The sequence below is a fragment of the Pogoniulus pusillus genome, chromosome 2, assembly GCF_015220805.1.
Source record: "Pogoniulus pusillus isolate bPogPus1 chromosome 2, bPogPus1.pri, whole genome shotgun sequence".
Classification (NCBI taxonomy): Eukaryota; Metazoa; Chordata; class Aves; order Piciformes; family Lybiidae; genus Pogoniulus; species Pogoniulus pusillus.
Window position 1 is genome coordinate 1,733,764 of NC_087265.1, and position 17,214 is coordinate 1,750,977.

General features: G+C 46.6%; 1 protein-coding gene across 1 annotated transcript in view; it reads left to right on the forward strand.

The window, feature by feature from the left end:
* ARHGAP15 (Rho GTPase activating protein 15) overlaps positions 1 to 17,214 on the forward strand; it is a 409,331-nt gene that overhangs the window by 53,529 nt on the left and 338,588 nt on the right. The window contains exon 5 of the mRNA XM_064154561.1: positions 1,738 to 1,827. Coding sequence (XP_064010631.1) covers positions 1,738 to 1,827 — 90 coding nt within the window. The remainder of the gene's footprint in view (positions 1 to 1,737; positions 1,828 to 17,214) is intronic.

Consider the following 17,214-nt stretch of genomic DNA (forward strand, 5'->3'; position numbering starts at 1 on the left):
GCAGGTAGCTGTACACAGCACTGAGGTCCCCCCTGAGCCTCCTCCTTTTCTGCAGGCTGCACACCCCCAGCTCCCTCAGCCTCTCCTCACAGGGCCCCTCACCGACTTCGTTGCCCTTCTCTGGATATGTTCCAGCACCTCAACATCTCTCTTGAATTGAGGGGCCCAGAACTGGACATAGCACTCAAGGTGTGGCCTGAGCAGTGCTGAGCACAGGGGCAGAATAACCTCCCTTGTCCTGCTGCCCACACTGCTCCTGAGCCAGCCCAGGATGCCATTGGCTCTGCTGCCCACCTGGGCACTGCTGCCTCATCTTCAGCTACTCTCTATCAGCACCCCCAGGTCCCTTTGTGCTTGGCTGCTCTCCAGCCACCCTGTCCCCAGCCTGTAGTGCTGCTTGGGGTTGTTGTGGCCAAAGTGCAGGACCCTGCTCTTGGCCTTGTTCAGTCTCATGGTTTGGCAAATGAAGAACAAAATGACAGCTCCAGTCCAGAACATTGCCAAAGACTCTGGCTGCAGATTACCTGACCAGAATATCTTACTCTGCTTCCTTTAACCCAAATAGGTCCTTTTCTACCCATCTCAAAAACACCCTGGAGAATACATTTTTTTTCTTTAGTCTTTCATAGCAACATCAGAGATTTTCAGTGAGCAATCTCTGGAAAGCTGATGCTGGACTGGCCACTATTACCTTCTATTAAGTCACTTTTCTTTATCACCAATGCCATTTTTCAAGGTAAAATGGCTTAAGAACAGCAGAGCAAAAAAAAAAAAGCTGTATCAGGCTGATTAACTACATTATGTGGATGTTGCTCCTTGCCTTAGCCAAAAGGGACTTATTAGTGCTTCATACTGTTAACAGCAGTGTTTTTATTGTTGTCTGGGATGTGCAGTAACCTAATCTACAAAGGCTACTCTTAACTGCATGGGCTTTGCCAGAACTGCTGCACAGGCAGAATCCCTGGAGAAGGAGCTTAGATGGCAAATGAGGATTATTGTGCTTTACACCAACTCCCAGCAATGTAAATGATACAGGCAAACAAATCTGCTCTTTGAATTAGTTGCATCCATACGGAGCTGCCAGGGAGGCAGAGCCGTGTCACTTTGGGATGCATGGACTGACACTGAGAAGCAGCAAACTGTGTGGAGCTACCCTAGTGTTGAGCTCTCCCTGGGTGTCACACATGTCCCTGGAGCCTCTTTATTTATTTATTTTCTTTTTTTAGGAGCTAGAGAGGCTAATATGTTTGGAGGAAGGAGCTAGCTTGCCTTGCAGATACGATGCATGTCCCTGTCTAATTGCTGTCCTTTCCCACCTGCATCAGTTTAAATTTGCATTTGGGAATCCCACAAGCCTTTTCCCTTCAAACACAATGGCTTCTCAGGAGGTTTTTGCCAAGTGAGCATTTGAAATACCTGGTCAAGGTGTCTGTGCATCTGTGCTTTGATGTATTGCATGGCACATCAGACTGCTTTTTAAACCACTCACTTATAATGTAAAGTTATCTCTCTGCTATCAAAACCTTCTCTCTGAGTTAAGACACCTCAGGAGTAGTTATTTAATCATACCAGGGAATAATGAACTCCTTTCAGTAAGACCAGCAGCTGTGCTGCAAGAATCTGTCACTTGAGCTTGATCTGCTCCCGTTTTATCTGCTAAGTGCCCCCATTTGTGTACAGTCAGGCCACATCCATGGCTGGGTTTATTTCATAGTTTCTTTTTTCCTTCCTTTCCAGAAACCGGGATACAAACCTGAGTGTGTGGATTTGTGTGGTGCTCGCATTGAGTGGACCTCAGAGAAGTCCAGCAGAAAGAATGTCTTCCAGGTAAGAGGCAGAGCATGCATTTCATTGCTCACTTTGAGTGTAAACTCTGTGGAGTTAGGAGGCAGGCTTTGTGATAACCAGAGCCTGCTTTAATGCAGCCTTTCCCTTGCCACTCCGGAGTGTAGCATTTTATCAAGTGTCGCTTTACTGTTTTCCTAAGAGAAGGATTTCTGACGACTGAGTCTCCTAAACACTTGAGAACCTGTTGATTTATTGATTAATGCTCTGTATTCAATTTGTTTTTAAAACTTAGTAGGTAATTGGTTTGGGTTCAGGCCTAGAATCTTGACCTGAAAGACTTCCATAAACACAACTTCTTCAAACTGCTTATACAAGCATTGCTCCAGCACGGTCGGTTGCTCTGTTTGTTTTTATTGCTGCTCAGGGTCCTCAGATGGTGCTGACCCAGGTTCATGTCTGGAAGAAGGGGAGGGGGAGGGTTTGGAAAGCTTGCTTATGCCAGGGCTGGCGTAGAAGGATGTGTATTTCTCATAGGACTACTCTTCATTGATGGAAAATAGTATTATTTAATTGCTTCATCTAAATCCCATTGAATTGAAAGGGAGGATCAAGGCCCAGAAAGATGAAAGGATGAGAGAAGCACTGCTGCAAGGTTAACATTCCAGGATCTGGGGGCTATAATAGTTTATTGCAACATCTTGAGCTTTTAGATCCAATCCAGCTCCCACAAATACCAGTAGAAAGGTTGATACATTGGGTTTTTTGGGTTGTTTTGCCAGAAGTACTATCAAACCACATCAAAATATTATTTCCTATGAATCAAATTGTTTCCCAGGGTTCTAACCTGAAGAGTTATTAAGGATGCAAACAATAATGGGAGGAGAAATGAAGAAGGGAACATGCCAGAGTCAAGATACTGTTAGTTGCCAGGTCATGCTTTGGCGTCGTCAGCCAGGAGACATGCTGGAGGAGCCAGCTGTGGCTGAGTCTGGGGTTTAAGGAGAAACACCCTCAGCACCTACCAAAATGCCCTGAAGGGCTGTACATGACTTCTTGCAGAGGAGCCTCCTGGGGTCAGCTGGGTGTAACAGAGGCTGTGTCGAGGTTTATTTTTTCTAGACCTCTTTCTGAAACGCACACAGGACTCAGAAATGTTCCTCTTTCCAAGAGAGTGAGACTTGGGCTGCTGTACCCCCCACATCCTCCAGGTTGTCTTGGGACAACACTTGGAGCTTTAGAATTTCCTAGGTATTTTTAGAATAAATATTTTGGTTTTGCTGTCAATCTTCAGCTTTTTCCACTTGGAATGTGATTAAGTCTAACCTTACCCTTCACCGCTGCAACCCCCTCTCCCACCCCGAGCACACTGACAGATCTTCTGAGCTTCTAGGGTTTATTTCTCATTTTGCAATGAGCAAAATTCCTGTTTGGAAGGGCATGCTGGAGTGGTGATTTGGTGCAGCTAATACATCTCCAATGTAAGGACAAGTGAAGCTCTGCTATGGATTTACTGAACTGGTTGCACGAAGACTTTGCGATGCATTTTCTTCTCACTTCTGTTGGTGTGAGGTGTAACTCCTCTGAATCAGGATAATGTGAGAAAGGAAACTCATGCACTACTGTTTGAACCCATTAAAACGTGTCTTCATCAAGCCAATAAGTGAGTGGGAGAGACATTAAGAAGTAAAAAAGCATGGGAGGAAGGACATATGTTAAGACACATTTTGAGAAGGGATGGAGCATTGTTTAGACAGAGAGCTACAAGAAGATTGTGCCAGATGGTAAGAGCGAAAGAGGAGAAGGCTTTGGCATCAGTAGTGGTGACATTTTGGGGAAGGAAGGGACTGAAGGAGCCTGGTGCTACATGAGCAGATAGAGTGGGAAGGGGACTAGAGAGAGAGAGAGAGAGAGAGAGAGAGAGAGAAGATTTCTGAGATAGTCTGGAGGCAATCCAAGGCGAGTTCGAAAGCAGAGAGGTCAGTTGGTACCTGGGCACTGAATATTTCAGGAAACACTTCTGATGATCCACTTATCCCCAGCGGGTGGGAAGAAGATTGATAATATGTGTCTACTTATTCATAGGTTTGTGAAGAAACATTCACATGGGGGAGTTGTTTTCCTTAATGTTTTTTTGGGGTTTGTTGACCTAAATATAGCTGCATTGCTTTGCTGTCTGGTGAAACACATTAGCTGCCTAACTCTGAGATGATCAGGGGTGAGCATCATTCTCTCTCCAAAGCATGGCAGCACAGCATAGTTGGTGAGGTTCTGTTTCACTACCTTTTGAATAATAAAATCTCCTTTATTTTTTTTATGGATTCAAATGGAGCAATGGTTGCTTCCTGCTAATGTCTTGTTCGAGGAGAAGAGGCAGAATTCTGAGTTGGATTTAGCCTGGGTGCTCAATTTGTGCTTGTGAATTATAGATTAGAACTAGGAAATGACTGTTAAGATTTTTGGTTTGCAAGAAAACATAAAACTGGAGAAAATCTTGAATTTAAAAACCTGGGCAGATGACAGTTAATAGATGGCAACAAGAAGATGAAGCATAAAGAAAATGAATGGGAAACATGATCGATGCAGGACCAACAAGAAAAGGATAAAGAGGAAACTGCAAGAAAATGATATTCAGGCAGGAAGATTTGAGTTTCTGCTCTTGAGCATGAGGGTTTCTCCAGTGTTATTACTCCACTCATTTTAATTGAGCTACTCCCTATTTAACAGGATAAGTCTGATCTGCCTCTCACACTATCTAATTTGTGCATACAATCTATTCCTGTTCGTGATGACCACATTAGGTGGGTATCTTTTCCTCCCCCAGCTTTTCCTTCATAGTAACTGAAAAAAAAGATCCACATCTTATAAACATAGAATGGTTTAGGTTGGAAGGGACCTGAAGGATCATCCAGTTCTAAACCCTTGTCATAGGCAGGGACATCTACCATTAGAGCAGGTTGCTGAAGGCCTCATCCAATCTGGCCTTGAACACCTCCAGGGAGGTTGTGGATGACAGAATCACAGCATGTGAATGTTGATCTTTGTCATCCACAACCTCCCTCCCTGGGCAGCCTGTGCCAGTGTCTCACCACCCTCAGTGCAAAGAACCCTTTCCTAATATCTAGTTTGAACTCCCCTCTGCCAGTTCAGACCCATTCCTCCTGGTCCTGTCATTACAAGACCTTGTCAATAGTCCCTCCCCAGTCCTCCTGTAGGTCTCCTTCAGATCCTGCAAGGCCACTCCAAGGTCTCCTGGAAGCCTTCTCTTCTCCAGGCTGCACAGCCCCAACTTTCATATCCTGTCCTCATAGCAGAGCTGCTGCAGCCCTCTGAGCATCTTTGTGGGTCTCCTCTGGATTCACTCTAACAGTTCCATGTCCTTCTTGGACACTGCTCAGGCCACACCTTGAATGCTGTGTCCAGATCTGGGGCCCTCAATTCAAAAGAGATGTAGAGGTACTGGAAGGTGTCCAGAGAAGGGCAGCAAGGCTGGAGAGGGGCCTGGAGCACAGCCCTGTGAGGAGAGGCTGAGGGAGCTGGGGGTGTGCAGCCTGCAGCAGAGGAGGCTCAGGGCAGAGCTCATTGCTGTCTGCAACTACCTGAAGGGAGGCTGTAGCCAGGTGGGGTTGGGCTCCTCTCCCAGGCAAGCAGCAACAAAACAAGAGGACACAGCCTCAAGTTGTGCCAGAGGAGGTCTAGGCTGGATGTTAGGAGGAAGTTGTTGGCAGAGAGAGTGATTGACATTGGAATGGGCTGCCCAGGGAGGTGATGGAGTGGCCGTGGCTGGAGGTGTTGAAGCCAAGCCTGGCTGGGGCACTTAGTGCCATGGTCTGGTTGCTTGGGCAGGCTGGGTGCTAGGTTGGATTGGATGAGCTTGGAGGTCCTTTCCAACCTGGTTGATTCTATGATTCCTGTGTTGGGGGCTGCAGACAGAGCCTGCTGCTTCTCCTTCATTCATTTCATTGATGGTACAGCTAGCACCACAGGCCAAGAACTGGCTAGAAAGAGCTTCACAAGACATGGAGAAACGTAGCAGCTCGCTGTGCTGTTTGCTCTCGCTGCCGCAAGGCTGCCGCCGCCGTGCTAGGTCTTCATCAGAGGAGTGGTGAATAAAATAAGATTTATGTTCCAATCACATGCTTTAAATATTTCTGCTAAGTGCTAGTTTGCTCTTTGGTGTTTAGCCTGAAATTTAAAGCACTGAGGATTAAAAGGATTACAACATAATCTTAAATAATCCTAAGTGTCATTTACAGAGAGATGGTTGTAATAACTAAATAAAACCATGTTGAGGGACGGCAGTGTTGTCAGTCAGCAACTGGGAGAGAAACAGCACCTCTGTCACTCTGTCTTTCTCCCCTTCCCTTTATTTGGCTTAATTTGATCTTGGGTAGGTGCATTTTGATGTGGGCTGTCAAAAAAGTAAACAAACCTATGATGGACTGCATTTCAACTGGGACTAATACGGCATCCAAGGCACCAACAGCTAGGTTAGTTTACTGATTTTTTCACAATATTCAATGTCTTCTGCTTCTAGTAAATTTTTCAGCTGGAGTTTGGTCTTTTCCCCACCTTTATTCATCCTCTGTTCTGCAATTCAAAGGGCTGCTTGGCTTGAATTCAGCCCAGTCTGGCTGGAGTTTCGTCTTTTCCCCACCTTTATTCATCCTCTGCTCTGCAATTAGAAGGGCTGCTTGACTTGAATTCAGCCCAGTCATTGTGAAAGATGTGCTCTTGACCTCTGGCTTCAGAATTCTGGAGCTTCATTAGCACAAAGTCTTGTGGCTGTAGACTATTTCCTTGAAGAGGTTTTGGAAGATTTCTTTTTGATGATTCAAACCCCCCCAAAAAAAAAAAAATAGAACTATGAGAGAGTTGAAAAGTGCAAAAAAGAGGTCATGAGCATCATACTTGTGAATTGGTGAGGCTGCTTTGTCCTCCTAAAAGCAATTTTCATTTAGCTAACAGACTTTTTTTCTGCCTTTAGTGATGTTTCTTCCCTGCTTCCCAAGTTCCTTTGCTTAGGAAGGTTTCATCTGATGAATCTGTGGAGTTTGATAGCCTGGCTCTTGCCACAGGTCCGCTGTGACACTGGGTTTTGTTTCAACACGCTGCAGCTGTAAGGAGTTACTCATTCATATGCGACTAAGAAGTGTCTTTAGCAGACAGAGAGATCCGTGTAAAGTGTAGATCAACAGTGAGACAGCTGAAAGTACAACTGCACCTATGTGCAATATGAAAGAATTTATCTTGCAGCTGTTTCATATAGAATAATATTTGTAGTCCTGATCCAGGGTAACTCCTTTGTCCTTGAAGCTATCCAGCTTTGTCCAAGAGCATTATCTGAATGATAAGCTATTTTGTTCTACACACTACAAGATCAGTCTAGCATCTGGATGCCTCCCAAGAATGTCTTGAGTCCCTGCATTTTGCCGTGAGAGGGATCATGTTTGCTTCCAGGATTTCTCTAGAGGGAGCACTACAAGAGAGCAGCATGGAAGGGCTTGGGTTGGGATTGGTGTTTGGATTTCATTGTGTGTTTTTCAGTAGAAGTTCACTGCAGAGCTGGCAAATCTCTAAGGCCACCTTGCTCTCAAATGTGAACCTTCTGGTGGTGCTTATCTGGTACAACTTAGCAGCAGCTGGAGCACGTTCCCCGTCCTCAAACTGCCTTGGAGAAAGAGCTGTCTCCTGAGGCTGGGAGTGCTCTTGCCTGCCGCTCCTATGGGACATGCAGTGACCTTGTCTGGCTCTGATTTAGATACAGATTAGATGGACCTGTTGTGGTTTTAAAACATCTGTGCAGCATTTTGTCCACCTCTGTGCGTTGCTGCTGTGATTGTGGTTTGATTTGTGTCAGGGGAACCTGAGTATATTATTGCCTAGCTCCAAGACTTAGCTGCATCACAGAGTTATTAGAGGGTGTCAGCAAGAGGTTCTTTAAATAATAAACTTAAATAGTTAATAATAACTTGATAAATAATAATCTAATTATAGATGTATTTTTTAAGGTAGAAGAAATAGGCCTCATCATCTTAGTTCAAGTATATATTTTTACATGAGAAGAATTCTGTTTCTGTTGGTGTAAGTGGGAAACCTTGAGCCTAAGGCACTGGAATGAGCTGCCCAGGGAGGTGATGGAGTCACCCACCTTGGATGTGTTTAAGGGTTGTTTGGATGTGGCACTTAGGGAGATGGTTTAGGGTGACCCTTGTAAAAATCATAGAATCATAGAATCAACCAGGTTGGAAGAGACCTCCAAGATCATCCAGTCCAACCTAGCACCCAGCCCTAACCAATCAACCAGACCATGGCACTAAGTGCCTCATCCAGTCTTTTCTTGAAGACCCCCAGGGACGGTGACTCCACCACCTCCCTGGGCAGCCCAGTGTAAAGTAGGCTTATAGGTTGGACTTGGTGATCCTGAGGTTCTTTTCCAACCTGGATATTTCTGTTATTCTGTGATAACCCTATGGAATATCTCATCATGAAGTTTCAGTTTCTCTCTTCAAACTGTCTTGTTGGTGACCTTACCAGTAAAGCCTCTGCCAAAATAGTCAGCAATACCCAATCAATGAAAGCAGAAAATCTTCTACCCTCTCTCTGTATCATCTATTTTTTAATATAGGTACAATAAGAGCTGTGAATTACTTTTTTTTTTTCCAATTGAATTTAATTGTCTTCTTAATTTTCATTTTGAATGTGATGCTTAACATAATTTGGCAGCAATACTTATGAAAAGCAGAGTCAGAGCTGTGGGTGGTGGACACTTTACATGTAAGGCAATTATCCTGATTTGAGGATTCTGGGATCTGACTTATTTAGAATCATAGAATGGTTTAGGTTAGAAGGGACCTCATGGATCATCCAGTTCCAATCCCCTGCCATAGCCAGGGACACCTCCCAGTAGCACAGGTTGCTAAAGGCCTCATCCAGCCTGGCCTTGAACACCTCCAGGGAGGTTGTGGAGGACAGAAGCACAGAATGTGATCAAAGATCACATTCTGTGCTTCTGTCCTCCACAACCTCCCTGGGCAGCCTGTGGCAGTGTCTCATCACCCTCGCTGCAAAGAACCCTTTCCTAACATCTGGTTTAAATCTTCCCTCTTCAAGTTTAATCCCATTACCCCTTGTCCTGTCATTACAGAATCTTGTCAATAGTCCCTTCCTTGATTTGATGGTAGTGTAGCTCTGTGGCCATACTTGGAATCACTTCTGGTTTACATCTACTGAAAGAACAGACTCTTTTAAAGCATTAGCTACAAATGAAACTGCCCTCCCTTTGGTTCATTGTCTGACTTGAGTACCCAGATTTTCCAAGGTGTCAAGCAGTTCAAACCATGAACCTTCTCTTCTGTTATCTACTGTTGTAGCAGTGCTCTTAGCATGCAAACTGAGACTGTTAGCATGCAAAGTAGCACACAAACCAAGGTGGGCTCTTATGCAAGTAACACCAGTAAAGTTGTGTTTTCATTGTGTATCTCTAGTCCAGATTTTTATTGCTGGCTAAATAAAAGTAAGGAGGAGCACAGGAAAGAGCCTGGGGGCTGGAGCACTCATACAAGCTGTGGAACATGAAGTTGCATCCCTGTTTCACAGGTGCTGGGTGAGCAATGTTCAGGCTTCAGCACTCTGGGTGAGCAAGTGTTGTCTGCTGTCTCCCACCAGTGTTTCAACTCTTGGATTTGATGGTGCTCATATTAGCCCAAGGAAAGTAGAGTGAGCCAGCAGTGTGCCCAGGTGGCCAAAGCGGCAGACAGCCTCCTGGCACCTGTATCAGCAACAATGTGGCCAGCAGGGCATTGAGCTGCTAGAGTCTGTCTGAAGAATGGCAAGAAAGCTGGTGAGGGCTCTGGAGCACAAGTCTTGGGAGGAGCTGGTGAAGGATCTGGGGTTGTTTAACTTGGAGAAAAGGAGACCACCTTGTTCTCTGCAGCTCCCTGAAAGGAAGTTGGAGTGAGGAGAGAATGGTCTCTTCTCCAAAGTAACAAACAATAGAGCAAAAGCAACCAGCCTCAGGTTGTGCCAGGGAAGGTTTAGATTAGGTATGGAAAAAAATTTCTTCCCTGAAAGGGTTGTCAAGCTCTGGAAGAGGCTACTCAGGGAAGAAGCTGAGTCCCCATCCCTGGAGGAGTTTAAAAGCTGTGTGGATGTGGTGCTGAGTGACCTGGTTTGGCAGTGACTCGGCAGTGCTGGGTTAGAGGTTGGACTTGATGGTGTTGAAAGTGTCTTCCAGTCAAAATGATTCAGTGGGGCTGAAATTAAATTCAAGTTGCTTGGTAAACACAGACACAAATATCCTTTATGTGCTTTGCATTCTAAAGACTGTTGGGCAATAAAGCAGATTTCCTCCCCAGTAATAGGAAGGAGTGAGGGACAGGTTTCATTAATCCTGTGATAGCAATAGCTATGCCTGGCACCTAATGACAGGAACACTCAAACTCTTAAGTCCTTGGGTTTTGTATGTGTACACTTCCAGACTCTCTGACAGAGTTTCAGGGAGTAGCTGCTTTAGCCACAGAAGTGACAAGCTGAGCAGTTAAGGCATAGATGCTATGGGAGTTATGCTGATTGACTTCTGTCATTTTCTGTGGCTGCTCTGGGGCAGTGCAAACCCTCAGTGGTGTCAGCAAAGGCCTCCTCACTTCTGTGACTACAAAATTAGGAAAGTAGGATACTTTTCTGATTAAAGGAAAAGGTAAAATCCTGGTCATCATTTTGCTGGCAATGGGAAAAGTCTTTCTTTCTTTCCAGAAATAGTGAAATCTTCTGCTAATAAGCAACGTTTTTTACATGCCTGGCTACCTGAAAGAAGATTAGAAACTTCCAACAGAACTTTGGTTCGTTTTTTTTTCTTTATATTCCACTTTTTATTTCTTTATTCCACTTTTTAATTCCATTTTTCTTTTTTTATTCCACTTTTTTATTCCATTTTTCTTTTTTTATTCCACTTTTTTTCTTTATTCCACTTTTTAAATTCCTTTCTTCCTTCCACTTATTTTCTTTATTTCACTTTTTTAATTCCACTTTTTTTTTTTTTTTTTTTTTTTATTCCTCTTTTCATTTTCTATTCCACTTTTCTTTTTTTTTTACACCTGGAAGTGTAAGTTCAAGAACCCAGAGAGGGCTTGAAAAGACCTGAAAGTCTGGCTGAGGAAAGAGCTGCTATGGGCATCATGGTGTGGCAAAGCTGTCTGCTGTAGTACTCCCTTTGGGATGTGAAATGTCAGGGCAATCAACTCCTGTAACAGGTCAGAGCTGGGAGGTCTCACTAACACCTGGAGAACTCCAAACCTTGAAAAGCAAGCTTAAATTTTCAGTGAGGATCAGACCAAACTGGAACCCCTACCGCCCATCATTATGCCATTATGTGTTCGTAGATGTCAGCCTGCTAAAAAAAATGATTGCTGTAATAGCTCAGCACACTTTTCTTTTAAGAGCTCTTTTTTTGATTGCTGTAATTCCTGATGTGTGCCAATGGGATCCTGAGCTGTATTAAGCAGAGTGTGTCCAGCAGATCAAGGGAGATTCTCCTTCCCCTCTACTCTGCCCTGTTGAGACCTCATCTTGAATACTGTGTTCAGCTTTGGGCTGTCCAGTTGAAGAGGGACAGGGATCTGCTGGAGAGGGTCCAGCAGAGGGCTACAAGGATAATGAGGGGGCTGGGGAGGGTATGCCTTATGAGGAGAGACTGAGGGACCTGGAGCTGTTCAGTCTGGAGAAGAGAGGACTAAAAGGGGATTTGATAAATGTTTATAAACACCTGAGGAGGGGGGACAGGCTCTGCTCACTGCTCCCTGGGATAGGGCAAGGAGCAATGGATGGAAGCTGCAGCACAGGAGGTTCCAGCTCAACACAAGGGGCAACTTCTTGACTGGAAGGGTCCCAGAGCCCTGGCACAGGCTGCCCAGAGAGGTTGTGGAGTCTCCTTCTCTGGAGCCTTTCAAGGCCTGTCTGGATGTGTTCCTGTGTGCCCTGAGCTAGATTGCTCTGGCGGGGGGGGTTGGACTGGATGATCAACTTGGGTCCCTTCCAACCCCTAATATCCAGTGATCCTGTGGTTGTGATGGGGCAGAGTGTCTGCATGTGCTCATATACATGTGCTGCTTAGGAAATGATGTGAACCACTTAGCTTTTGACAGCTGCACTGCAGCTTTCGGGAGTGCAGATTTGTCCATCAGAAAGGAGAAGATTGATTTCAAGTCGGGGGCGTTTTCTGTGCTGCAAAACTAAAACGCAGCAGCAGTTAATGCTTCAAAAACGCTGCCAGGGGCAGCAGCAGGGCTTGAGCCTAAGGGGCTGGGCAGACAGGTGGGTGCAGAAGGAGCACCTCGTGGATAACACCAACCCAAAGCACCGGCAGCTTTCTCCATCGCAAAGCGTGGCAGCGGAGCTGAGCCTTTGCTGTCGGCTGCTCCTCCCGGCTGACCGGCGGAAGGCTGTGTCGGCTGCTTGCTCGTTGCGGGGTCTGAGGCTTATGAGAGCTGCAGCGGCAGCCGCCGCAGCGAGCGGCGCTTCTCAGCTCGCACGGCAGCGGCAGCGAGCTGCAGCCTCTTGCTGCATTATTCATAAACATATTGCTGCCATCTCGTGGGCAGCCAACGAGCCTGCGCGGGCAGCCGGCGGCACCAGGCTGGGCAGCCAGCGGCACCAGGCTGGGCAGCCTCCGGCCGAGCCCGCGCCTGGCCCCAGCGCAGCGCAGCGCTGCGCAGGCGTTCGGCGCCGCTCCCGAGAGCGCTTCACCAGGAGTCCGTCAGGCAAAGTCGGTGCCAGGCTCAGGGGCTGATGCGACTCACTCTGCGCAGGCTCACAGGATGTCGGGGCTTGGCAAGGGACCCAAAGAGATCATTGACTCCTCCCCAAGGAGGTCATCAAGTCCAACTCCTTCCTAACATCCAGTTTAAGTCTCCCTTCTGCCTATTTAAACCCATTACTCCTCGTCCTGTCACAGGATCACCGAATCCCTTTGGGAAGGGGCCCAGGGAGGTCATCCAGTCCAACCCCCTGCCAGAGCAGGACCACACAGTCTGGCACAGATCACAGAGGAACACATCCAGACAGGCCTTGAAAGGCTCCAGAGAAGAAGACTCCACAGCCTCTCTGGGCAGCCTGTGCCAGGGCTCTGGGACCCTTCCAGTCAAGAAGTTCTTCATGGTGTTGAGGTGGAACTTCCTGGACTACAGTTTGCATCCACTGCCCCTTGTCCTATCCCAGGGCACAAGTGAGCAGAGGCTGTCCCTGTCCCTTCTTCAGGGACAGCCTGCAATGAGGCAGACCTTTACAGCTCCCTGAAAGGAGGTTGCAGTGAGCTGGAAGCATCAGCATCAATTGATGGAATAAGAGGAAGTTGTACCGGGGGAGGTTTAGGCTGGAGAGTTGGGAAAAATTCTTCACTCAGAGCGTAGTGAGGGATTGGAACAGGCTGCCTGGGGAGGTGGTGGAGTCACCATCCCTGAAGGTGTTGAAGCCAAGCCTGGCTGGGGCACTTAGTGCCATGGTCTGGTTGGTTGGACAGGGCTGGGTAATAAATTGGACTGGATGAGCTTGGAGGTCTTTTCCAACCTGCTTGATTCTATTCTATGTGAACCTGAGGAAGGATTTTTTTTCCCTCTGAGGGTGACAGAGCACTGGAACAGGCTGCTCAGGGGAGTTGCCTCTTTCAACCTGGTAGACTCTATGATTCTGTGAGAGTTATTGCTGCAGATAACCACTTTGGTGAGCATGATAGAGCCCTTTGATGGGAGGCTGTTGGTGCTTTGGTGCTTTATGGACTCATGAAATGAGGAAAATGGTATTTTCAGAGCCCTGGCAATCAAGAGCTGAAGGGTAGAGCAGCAGTGTGAAAGTAGCCTGGCTTTGCTGCTCTGGCAGGGGGTTTGGACTAGATGATCTTTTGAGGTCCCTTCCAGCCCCTGACCTTCTGTGATTCCATGACTTTAAGTTTTGTGCCTTTTTTTTCCCTAATGAGTGAAAGGAGCTAAATTAATTTCAAAGCATTGTGCTATCAGCAGCTGCCTTCATGGAAATTATTATTGTTTAAAAAAGTAAATAAAATGGATATGTACCCAAACATTGTACACAAACACTTGGGGGAAAAAGGAAAACCCACAACAAAACCAAACAGCACAGGCAACAACAAAACACACCAACAAGCAAACCAAACCCAAACCAAGCAAACAACAAAGATTAAAAAAGAAACAAAGAGGGAAAAAAAAAGACTCCTAAATGAACTCACTCAGATAATCAAATCTGACTTGTTTACATGTTTGGTGCTGGTATTTCTGTGCTCAGCCACTACATTTGTTTGAGAATCTTGGCGGAATGGCTTCTCTCCATCTTTGTGTTTCTCTTTTAATGAGGGAGGCAGATACTGAAAGTTGGCTGGGCACAGCCAGCCTTGGCTGTCCTCTCCCTGCAAGGCAGCACCTCGCGTTTGTGTGCAGAGGGATGCCAGACAGCATGCTGGGGAGTCACTTTTGCACTTGGTTTTTGCTGTGTGTGCAGGATTTGCTTTTTTTTTTTTTTTTTTTTTGTCTTTTGGTCTGGGAAGAGGAAAAGAACCTGGGGGTCTGGGCTGCTGAAAAGCTCCACAGGAGCCTGCAGTGTGAGTGCAGCCCAGACACAACCCTGTGCTGGGCTGCAGCAAGAGCAGTGTGGGCAGCAGGGCAAGGGAGGGGATTCTGCCCCTTGGCTCTGCTCTCCTCACACCCCACCTGCAGTCCTGGGGGCAGTTCTGCAGCCCCCAGCACAAGAAAGTTATGGAATCTTTGGAGCCAGTGCAGAGGAGGCCACCAAGATGCTGAGAGGGCTGCAGCAGCTCTGCTCTGAGGACAGGCTGAGAGAGTTGGGGCTCTGCAGCCTGGAGAAGAGAAGGCTTGGAGGAGATCTTGGAGTGGCCTTCCAGGATCTGAAGGGGGCTACAGGAAGGCTGGGGAGGGACTATTGACAGGGTCTTTGTAATGACAGGATGAGGAGGAATGGGTTTGAACTGGCAGAGGGGAGATTGAAAGTGGATGTTAGGAAGAAGTTTGCAGTGAGGGTGGTGAGACACTGGCACAGGTTGCCCAGGGAGGTTGTGGAGGACAGAATCCCATTCTGTGCAGTCTGTTGTCAGTACTGATCTAGTGTGAGGTGTCCCTGCCCATGGCAAGGGAGCTGGAAGTCGATGATCCTTGTGGTCCCTTCCAACCCTGACTGATTCTGTGATTGCTTGAATCTATGATTGGCTGTCTGATGTTCCACTTTGCCTTGCTACTTTGGACTAGTCTTGAATGTGATGGTTTACGAGACAGTTGCTTGCAGTTTGTGCATATGTAATGCTTATCCTGTCTCACTTTCTGTGTGAATGCAAGGGGAGAAGTGCAAATAGTGCCCTGCCCTCTCGGTTAGATAATACACCTCTGGGCTTTCAGCAGAGCACTTCATTCTTAAACCATGATTCGTGGACCCCTAGTGGGACAGGGAGACTTTCTGATGTGGTAATACTGGTGGAATCGGCTTGAAGACATTTAAGGTAGTTCTCAGGCAGTACAACTGAAACCCCAGAAGAACATTTTTCCACAGGAGACCTTGGCTTTTCAGACCTCCTCCTCAAGTGTATTGATTGTTTGGGGACGTGCCTCCAGCTGATCCCATTTAGAGAGCATTTTGAAATGGGTTATGAGAGCTGCTTGAAACTTGAGTCTGAGTTTAGGGGCTGCATGGCTTGAATCCTGGTGTCGTGGTCTGCTTGTATGTGTGTTCATTGTCTTCACATTTTATTCACTTGCTTCTTTCATTTCTCCTTTCACTGCCTTTGAGCTGGGCTGAATGAATTCCTGGGAGTTTCGTGTGCAGTTTACAACTGCATCTGTGAAGGAGGGAGGGTCCAAGAAACTCAGCAGGCAGAGGTGCAAAGAGGAGATGTGCATTTCTTAGCATTCTCTCTAAAAGCAGGACTAACTTAGATTCTCAGATGTTGTTAACACTTCAGTCAGCCTCCCTTTGGCTTTGTTCTGGTCGTAGCCGTGATTGTTACTAAGACATCTTTGTGGCACAGTTTAGCATACTTGAAACCTAGAATCTGTTTCTCTTCTCCCTCCCCCCCCCCCCAAATCAGAATTTACAGGTAAACTTTTACAGATGGAGCCTGAAATGAGTTCTCCAGGATGGAAAATGTGCATTTGTGTGAGTATTTGAGCGCAGATGCTAATTGCTGAACATAGGAGCCAGCTCTGGAGACTTTGTTAAGGAAGAGAATTCTTCTTTTTTGTCTTTTTTTCTTTCTTTCCCCTATTATTTGTGCACAGCCATCACTAGGTGGAGGCATACTTTATGTATTCTATTGAACGTGTCATCTGCTATGGGCTGAGATGAATTGCATTGATACTGCTGAGCCCTGTGAAATGCTTGTTAACCCAAGCTGTTGAGGTAACCTCTTACCACCAAACACCCAGCTCCCAGATAGACTGAGCAGATTTGTGCTTTGACCACTACTCCTGTTGAAAAACAATGACAATTCAGCTTGGGCTTTGCCTTTTTCTCTTTTTAACCATGGGTTGTACAGAGATCCCTTGAATTAGTTCAGAAGCTTCATTCATGTGTAGCCAGGTCAAAAGGAGATACAAACAGGTGTCATGGGGCAAGGTCCTGTGTGATGTGCTCTAGGTGATGCTGCTCTGCCAGGGAGGTTGGACTAGATGACCTTTGGAGGTCCCTTCCAGCCCCTGACATGTAGCTAGGTGAGGGTTGGTCTCCTCTGCCAGGCAAGCAGCAACAGAACAAGGGGACACAGTCTCAAGTTGTGTCAGGGCAGGTTCAGGCTGGATGCTAGGAGGAAGTTGTTGGCAGAGAGAGTGATTGGCATTGGAATGGGCTGCCCAGGGAGGTGGTGGAGTTGCCATCCCTGGAGGTGTTGAATCCAAGCCTGGCTGGGGCACTGAGTGCCATGGTCTGGTTGATTGGCCAGGGCTGGGTGCTAGGTTGGGCTGGAGGAGCTTGGAGGTCTCTTCCAACCTGGCCAATCCTGTGATTCTGTGAATTAACAAATCTCATTTAGAACCATGAAAGGTGTGAGTGTGAGTCGAAGGCAAGGACTGGCTCTTCCTCTGCACTTTGAATGCTTTGTGGTGACTCGTTGTAGCTATAGGTAGGTTCTCCTGCCCCTCTACTCCCCCCTGGCAAGACGGCACCTGGAATACTGTGTTCAGTTTTGGGCTCCCCAGTTCAAGAGAGACAGGGATCTGCTAGAGAGAGCCAAACAGAGAGCCATGAGGATGGTTAGGGCACTAACTGGAGTGCCCTGATGCTGTTTAGCCTTAGAAGACTGACGAGATCTTGTCAATGCCTATAAATATCTGAGGGGTGGGTGTCCAGTGGCTGGGGCCAACCTCTTCTCGGTGGTGTGCAGTAGTAAGACAATGAACAACAGCTACAAACTTGAATATAGCA